This window comes from Osmerus mordax, chromosome 13 (genome assembly GCF_038355195.1).
Source record: "Osmerus mordax isolate fOsmMor3 chromosome 13, fOsmMor3.pri, whole genome shotgun sequence".
Lineage (NCBI taxonomy): Eukaryota > Metazoa > Chordata > Actinopteri > Osmeriformes > Osmeridae > Osmerus > Osmerus mordax.
In genome coordinates, this window is record NC_090062.1 from 4201030 (window position 1) to 4210074 (window position 9045).

The 9045-nt window shown below is 48.8% G+C and overlaps 1 protein-coding gene across 9 annotated transcripts in view; it reads right to left on the reverse strand.

Moving 5' to 3' along the window:
- The window catches only part of plekha7b (pleckstrin homology domain containing, family A member 7b), a 30340-nt gene extending 22681 nt beyond the window's left edge, over nucleotides 1-7659 (reverse strand). For all 9 annotated transcript variants that reach the window (XR_010878169.1, XR_010878168.1, XR_010878166.1 and 6 more), the window contains exons 1-4: nucleotides 7553-7659; nucleotides 5356-5466; nucleotides 3926-3998; nucleotides 3042-3142 (exon numbers count right to left, since the gene is read on the reverse strand). Coding sequence is in view for 2 of the 9 variants with exons in the window: in XM_067249302.1 (XP_067105403.1) it covers nucleotides 3042-3142; nucleotides 3926-3998; nucleotides 5356-5466; nucleotides 7553-7651 (384 nt within the window). In the remaining 7 variants the exon portion in view is untranslated. The remainder of the gene's footprint in view (nucleotides 1-3041; nucleotides 3143-3925; nucleotides 3999-5355; nucleotides 5467-7552) is intronic.
- Between the last annotated feature and the right edge of the window lie 1386 nt (nucleotides 7660-9045).

The window sequence follows — 9045 nt, forward strand, 5'->3', positions numbered from 1 at the left end:
ACAAAGCATGTTTTGATTGCAGAGTCCTGGATTATGCTGCACGCTGGCCCGACAGGGATCTCTACTGAAGTGCTGAATGGACAAGCTGGCAGCACACAGCACCATGCTGTAGCAGGCAGCTCCAAGTCAGCGCCAACAGCAACCCAGGATAGCTCCCCAATCCCCCAACACTGGAATGGCTACATATCTGCTGTCAAACAGGTCTCGTACCTCAAAGGAAACGCTGTTTTTGGCTTGTTTACTCAGCGCAGTCAGGTGGGCGTACTCTCTTTACCATAGGGAAGTCTAGTCTTAATCTCCTGTGAGGTGATTAACCTATCTGGCTCCCCTGCACTCCTCTCCAGTTTAACAACCACTGTGTGTGTGGAACAGTGCTTCCACACACAGACACCCGGCAGGGAACTGTGCAGATAAACGACACTTCTAGAGGTTCATTCAGAGTGCAGTGGAACGCTGACGACAGTTCTGGTTATCAACAACAACAAAAAAAACAGCTGTAAAAACTCAACAGTCTCAGGTCATTCAGATACAAACAGATGGGATTCTTGTTGTGAACAGTAAGACAATGACTGCAATGAACCCAATAGAATGGGAGGTGGAGGCGGAGAGTGCGTGGAGGCTGAGAGGACGAGGGTCTGGTTTGTGAGACCCCCCACTGTCCCACAGCTCCCACGGTGACAACAACATCCTGGGGACTGACATGAGGCGGGCGAGGGACCAATACCGGTGCTGCGATTGAAAGGCTCTTCCTGTCATCTTTAGTCAACAGCCGATAAGGCTTTGACTGGGACGTCCAATCGTTTCAATTAAGAAGTGCTCAGAGGGACTCATGTCTGTTTCCTCCAGCCAATGTGCACTCAGTATGTCATTAAACAGAAACGGGATAACAGCTCAGCACTGGTATTGTGCATCCCTGATTGGTGCAGCAGAGTCATGCAGGGGTGCAAGACAGATGACCATGGGGGTGAGGACGCCGGTGGGAGATGAATGCTGCATCCTTCCTCGTTTGTTTGTCAGATGAGACATGAAGTGGCAGACAGCGAGTGACTCACGGATGAGGTGGGCTCAAATACCTATTCATGCAAGGCAGGGAGGAGCCTGTGTGTTTGAGAACGGCATCCCGGGGAGAAAGGCGCTCGCTCCGCCGGCACACACACCCGGTCGCCACGGGAGGGAATCGACCAATAGGAAACCAGAGAGACATAGTGAGATGAGCAAACAGAGCAGTACCTGAAAAGTCAATGTGGACTCCCTCAAACAGAGAGATGCAATGTGGTCAATAGGTCTACACAGCCTTGACAGGTCCATAACTAGGAGTCCTCAGTTCTAAACTCAGAGATTTTGCATTTGTTTAACAGTAACATTTTGCTACAGCAAAAGCAGCAAGCTCCGTGGAAGCAGAATATGTACAATGGAAACTGGGCACGAGAAACACAACAGTGCTGCAGTGCAGACCAGTACAGTAGAAACACCACGACACCACGGTCAGGGAGGGGAGGATCTTCTTGATAAGAGAGACCACGTCTGAATCCACAGATTTGAACAGACACGTCAACCTCTCTAAACAACAAGCAGCTTACACAACTAATGCAGATCTAGCACTAACAAAGACTCAACATGTACAGTAGTTGGTGGATACATTTAGCCCTTCCATTGAACTTTGACAAAACAGGTATCTGCTAATGACACAGGCAGGTATATTCTATAATTTTTCCCAGAGTTATATATATATAAATAGAGAGAGAGAGAGAAAGAGAGAGAAAGAATGAACGAGAGACAGCGAGAGAGAGAGAGAGAGAGAGAGAGAGAGAGAGACAACGAGAGAGAGACAGCGAGAGAGAGAGAGAGAGAGAGAGAGAGAGAGAGAGAGAGAGAGAGAGAGAGAGAGAGAGAGAGAGAGAGAGAGAGAGAGAGAGAGAGAGAGAGAGAGAGAGCTGTGGTGATAAGGGACCTCTTAAATAAAAGGTGGATAATTAGCCAGGCAGTATGGAACCCTGGAAGCACTTGCCCAAAGGTAATATACAGCATAGTACACTGTTCTCCCAAGGCAGGATAAAGAGCTAGAGAAGAGGTTCGATGTATAATTAATATGCCTCTTGGCACTATCGTCATACAAATTCCATTGTATGTAACGTGAGCTTGGGAAGACAGAAAAAGATGTCTTACAGTACAACACATGCACACACACACATGTACGTATACACTCACAGGAGGAATACACACAACCAGCACAAAGAAAAATGAAAGGATTGCCGCAGAGTCCCCTCCAGTGAGAGCATCAAGCGTTCACGCTGTATTGTTCTTCATAAAGCCTCATGTGCTCTTGTTCAGGGAGAGATGGATGTGTAAATACCCCCGCTCTAAACCCCGAGGACAGGAACGCTCCCAGCCTCTGTCAAACACAACAGACAACCCAGCCCGAAAATCTCACTTCTACTCACCACAAACTACTTTTTGTAGAGAGACGAGCAACAATTACCAATGTGTTTCTGTCTTTGTGACTAGTTAATGGTACATCAGAACCGATTGTTTCCCGCCGGGCAAGTCTGCTATGGGATTCATCTGAGATCAAACAGCAGCAGACCATCTGATAGCAGGCCGGTTCATCTCTGGGTGCAGACAGAGAGGGCTACTCCAGGGTTGGGTCAATGAAAGGGGAGCAGAGTGTGGACAGGACCAGGCGAGTGAGGCCAGGGCGACTGAGATGAAAATGGGGGAGGGGTTAGGGACGAGGTATCCCACAGCACCAATGGTGAGAATAGAAGCCGGATGATGGACAGGGAGGAGGCGGGGCAACATCCAGAGGAATCCAGACACAGTCATCACACCGACACAATAAACAGACGTACCACTGGTGAAGTGATGACTTTCTCCACTATTTTGATATCACTATCAGACTATAGTTACACTGAGCCTGCACAAAGTCTGAACAGTCAAGGCGGCCATGCTGAAGCAGCAAACTAAGCCAAGGCAAACATAAGTGGTTTGGGGGAGTGTGTGTGTGGGTGGTGGGGGGAGGGGGGGGGGGTCTGAGGTCTTACCTTGAAGGCGTACTTGCGGCTGATGTGGTCGTCAGGTTCGACAGGGGCAATGACATAGCTAGGCATGGGAATACTGCCCAACACCGTCTCCTCTCGACTGTCTGTCTCACACACACACACACGCGCACACACACACGCACGCACGCACGCACACACACCGTTATTATCATCATAAACTCCTCACAAAACATCAGATTTACCTTTATGGGCTGCAATAGATGCTGGCCATTCCATGTGCCCACATAAACAGCAGGTCATAGAGTCTTGATCAGAGCCGGGTTCTGGGGACTGCAGGGAGGGTGTGAGGGTGGGGGGGGGCTGGTGTAATTGCTGAGACATAATTCAAGGATGATTCAAGGAGAGGCTAGCTATGAGGTGGCAGCAGACTTATCTGGCTCTTCACTATGATAAATGGAGAGGTGGTAGGAACGGCTGCCCTGGCAACAACACCATAGATTACATCCCATAATGACACTTTAAGATTATATAGGAGGGAATAATAGAATTCTCTATCTCTGTTAACAGAGAGTAGAGCACACAGAGAGAGAGAGAGGTCTGAGAAAGATAGGTCTCTGAAAGACTTTAAGATCTAAAGAGAGAGAGTCAGACTGGGGGTCGGAAATAGACTAGTAAGAGAGAGAGAAAGACAGTGACATTGGGAAAGAGACAAAGAATTGCCCGTGGCGAAACCTTGTCTAATTGCAGGGCTGATTGAGAGGTCTAGCTTGAGCACCAGGAGACAGCGGAACTTGCATCGAGAGCCTGAACTCATAACCCAATCAATTCACCTTGCGACCATTTTAATTATTCCTAATTACTGTGCCTCCCCAGTTCACACACTGTGTGTTTTGTTGGTGGTGTGTGTGTGTGTGTGTGTCACTCACCTTTGTAATAAAACAAGCAGAAGTCAGACAACACGAACCATTTGCGTTTCCACAGTCTCATTCCTGAGCTGTCCTGCAGGAGCAAAACACAACTGCATTTACATACCGCTCCCTCTCAACCACTTTACATTTTCATTCATATTTAAATGAAAACCCTTAACTGGAAAATCTACTTCTCTTATACACTAAGAACCAGAGGGAAAACACATTAAAACAGACCTTATACGCACTACCGGCATATGATAATTAAATGCCTTTTCTGCATTAGTGTTTCCTTTTCTGTCGCTGCTATAAGGGGCGGCCTACTGTTCTACACGAAACACATCACTAGGTCAAAACACTCATCACGACCCAGAGTGGATGACGTGGGTCTCTGCCAAGACCGCCCTCCATCCCACTCTCCCTCTCTCTCTCTTCATCCTTATACCCCTATCTCCATCCCCGGTGGAGCTATGCCCACACGCCTGGGGGGGGGCATCAGTCAACATGAGCGAATGGTGGAGCGTGGTCCTCTAATAATTCAGGATAAATGGAGCCATCTCTCAGGCCCAGCGCCCCAGCGATGCAGCAGGCATCTGGGGAGCTGTGGGGTCCAGGCTGCCCATGATGGGCCATGATGAGTGTCATGTGCCTGTTCACCCAGGCACAGCACACAAGGTCGTGCACGGGCATCTTTGATGCTCTGCTGTACACACACACACACACACACACACACGCACACACTCAGCAGTCTCTGGCTGTGGGCTACTGGCATTAAGTCACACTCTACTGTACAAACACTAAGGACTCACAGATGTGGACGTTAGTGGGATCTCTAAGACTGTACTGTACAAACACACTCAGGACTCACCGGCATGTCTAACACTCTACTGTACAAACATTAAGGACTCGTATATGTGAACATTACACACATATACATGTCACCGACGCAATATACCCACTGTTCTGTACTGAGAGACATGTATAGTTTAGTAGGTATATAGTACAGTGGGTGTATAGTTTAGAAGATGTATAGTTTAGTAGGCTTACAGTTTAGTAGGTAAATAGTACAGTGGGTGTATAGTTTAGAAAGTGTATACTTTAGTAGGCTTACAGTTTAGTATGTATATAATATAGTAGGTGGGACAGCTGTGGTTCCGGAGGGGACCACAGGGTTGGTGGTTTGATCCCTGGCCCGTCCTGTCCACGTGTCAAAGTGTCCTTGAGCGAGACACGAGACCCCAAGTCGTTCCTGGTGGGCAGGCCAGCGCCTTGCATGGCAGCTCTACCGCCATCAGTGTGTGAGTGTGTGTGTGTGTGTGTGTGTGTGTGTGTGTGTGTGTGTGTGTGTGTGAATGAGTTACCCCAACCTCATGTGATTGGAATCTACAGGTTATCAGCAATTGGAGTGCCAGTGTGATGCGAGGGCAGCGCTCAGGGGAGATGCTCACCTGCTTGTAGAGCCATCCCCGGACCACCACCGGGATGTTGGGGTTCCTCTTGATGGCCTGCTCCCTCTTCCCGAAGCTGTGCACCTTGCCTGCGCTCCTGGGGCCATGTGCCTGGAGCCACACACACAGGTCGTTACAAGCACGCTCTTCCTTAGCTGCTGCTTCACAAACAACATCTGCTCTGGGCTCCCTCCAGGGGCCACAGCTGAGGAGAAGTGAGGGGGAACGAGCAGAGACCACACCTGCATGCCCACGGTTAGGTATTATTTATAGCCGTCAAAACAAAACACGATTGAAAAGGTAAAGAGGGTAAGTAGAAATGCTGTAATGACATCCAATGGACAGGTGAATTCACTTCCTTATGGCTCGGTTCAAACCCGTTAAGGTCATATTACAGACAGTAGACACTCACGGTGGATTGGGATACAGTGACTTTCACATTATTGATGTTCCCTTTTTCCAAAAAAGTAATGACTGGACCAGGTATATCAGCTCTAAGTCTGAACTCATCTACTCATCTCATCCCAACCTATCACTCCATCTGCCAGGCTCAGGGGGGAACTGAGAACGGTGTTCGAGAGTTCTGACTACCTAGGAAGATGTCAGAAGGAGTGAGTGAGACACGCTAGGCTAAACCAAATCAGGCAGCCGCTGCATCCTAGCAACCGTTCAACAGGATTCATCAGGGGTCACATGATGTCACTTCCCCTTTGCAGGTAAAAGTGAGCTAAACTGAAACAATATAAGGCATAGAAAAAGATAGATAAATATATATGTCATTGATTCATTCCCCATACTATGGAAACTTGCAGAAACTAACTGAAGCAAGACTCACTACACGCAAACACAGACAATAAACCCGAATAAGCTCGAATCAAACCTTAAAAATTATTTCCAATTCACGTCCCCATTACACTGTCCTGTAGATGTCTAAATAAACTCATATCTGATGTCCACTGTTCACTGTGAACTTCCTGTCCCTTGTGCCTTTTAAAAGAGCACCAAATTGAACCAGGTAATACAAGCTAAAGCAATTATACCGCTTTCACATGAGTTGGCACTGAGGATGAGTAAGTGTTTTTCAATCATGTAGCGTGTGCCTCTCTGCATGAAATAGCTGTCACCTCTGCTAGCAGCCCACACCTTGAAGTGAAAAATGATAAAGTGTTCTGAAAGAGTGCTCATAAGCAGCCCGTAAGAGCTGGCTCATATCAGGGATCTGGACCTGGACGGCTGTTCTGAGTCCCTGTCGCGGTGTCGAGCCGGGCCATTACATGTTGGAGAGGGCAGACAGGGAGATGGATGAAGGGCTGGACGTCAGTGGGATTGAAACGATGCGTGCTTGTGTTCATGAATGCGGAGGGCTGCTGTTAGGTATAGTGTGGCTCCGCGATGGGACGTGAGATGTGGCGTTCGAGAAGGCTAGTGTGTTGAAGGTTCGGCTGGCGAGCAGGTTGAGGCCCCGTTAACAAGCCCTGATGGTGTAGGGAGGTGTGTGTTGGATGGAAAGGCGGTGGTGGTAGTGACAGGGTATTGGCTGCTGGATTTGCCGTTGATGGCATTTCCATTTTGCTCCTGCCAGACTTGATTGATTTGTATGGGACTGATCATTTGATGCTGATAGTGGACTGTCAGTCAGACTATCAGACAGTGTGTTTGTGTGTGGCTGGCTGGCTGGCTGGATGGATGACCCATGCTCTTCCAAGGCACAGAGCAGAACACAGAAGATAAGGCGAGGCAGCGAAGCAGATCAGCACTTTCAATCCTCAGAGCAGTCTACTGCAAATAAGAAGGAGACAAGTGCATCTTCTACCCTTATAGTGTTAGTCACACCTGAGGTTCTAGAACCTCCCATTATTTCAACCAACTTCTAGCAGTGCTCTACCAGTCTATCAACATAGCGTGTGACAGATGCAAACGCTGCACCCAAGTCCAACCATCCGCTGAGGTCCTTAATTGAGTTTCCTTAGGGCGTAAAAAAATCACTATCCATTTACACGGTCCAGCCATTCATCTAAATGAGAGACTGTTCACAGGCAGATTAAACCAATCTGCCAGTGTAGGTATGAGGGGGCCCCAATGAAGCCTTAATAATACAATATCAAGTTTGGTGTTTTACAGCCCAAACATGGGCCCAATTACTGTACAAACAAATGATGCAACACACCGTCACAACACGAGACACACTTCCGCTCACCTTAGACGCTGAGATGGTGTCCACTACCGTTGAGGTCACAGCCGTGGAGGACTCGCTGACCATGCTAGGGGGTCTCTGATTGGCCGGTGGCTTGGACATGCGTGATTCTAACCTGCAAGGAACAAATGAAGTTGTATCATGAAGTCGAGCAGTGTTAGTACAGTCCAGAAGAATCCAACCCACAATCACAACAGACACGACAATACAGAACAGTGCAGCCGGTGTAACTCTTGGCAAGACTTTACTGAAGGGAGGATATGACAACATCCTGTCACTGCTATGGTCCCTGTAACAGCCAATGCCTGTGCAGGCCCTCATGGAGCATTTACCCTGAGGCTGGTATGTCTTGTTTCATAAGAGGACAGGGCATGACAAAGACTTGCTCCTAATTCAGGCAAACACCCATTCAGAGAGTGAAAGAGAAGACCGCATGTTAGACCTCCCCATGATATCCACTTCCCTCGTACTTTCACTCTCACTTAGAACCTTACACCAACACCGGACTCCCACACACACACACCCCCCCACACACACACACACATGCAGGATCCCTCCCCTCAGGGTGTGTTCCGACCTCTAGACAGCAGCACCATACTGTAACAGTCCCATCAAGCACATAACACACGCCACACACTCCTCTGAGAGCACTCAGGCCTTTCCACATTACACCTCACACTTCCTCATGACATCAGCACATTGTTGTTATGGCACCAGGAAAGCCACTGTGTGTGTGTGTGTGTGTGGGGGGGGGGGGGGGATACGATGTGTTCCAGCTCACTGACACCGATTCCCAATCAAACGGCAGCCTGTTCTGCAATAAAGGTCCTTTCATCTGGACCACACTCTCCTGGTGCCTGGCGCTAAGTAGCCGGTAAGGACATTCCATTCCAGTTCAAGAGCAGCAAGGTGGCTTCCCTCCCCGCCCACCCCCTCTCTCCTCCCTCCCACCTCCCCCACAGGAGAAGCAGGGATCTAAGGTGGTACTGTAATGGAGGATGGACCAGCCAGCAGCTGCAGGTCATAGACACACTGCTCTGGGCTCCAGTCTACTGGGCATGGGAGAAGAGAGAGAGAGAGGGAAATAGAAGATAAAAAGGAGAGAGACCAGAAGAGAGAGAGAGAGAGAGAGAGAGAGAGAGAGAGAGAGAGAGAGAGAGAGAGTGAGAGAGCTATGGTGATGAGGGACCTCAGAGAGAGAGGGAAGGGTAAGCCCAGGTCTTAGTGAAGCCTGTTTGGCCCGAGGCCTTCTCTAATGAAGTTCAGAAGAATGAAGGAGGGACCTGGGACAGGGTTGTCTCCCCAGCCCTGCTATGTGGGAAATGAGCTGCTTATTAAATTAACCATTCAGCCTTATCATCCATACCGGGAGACATAGGCTGGCAAATAATGAGTGTAATCACAAATGAAAAGCAGTGGGGCGCGGCAGGGCTCCTCCCTAATCCCTCCTCCTGATCTGAGACTTGTCCGTCTCTCAGTCAATGAAACCACAACAC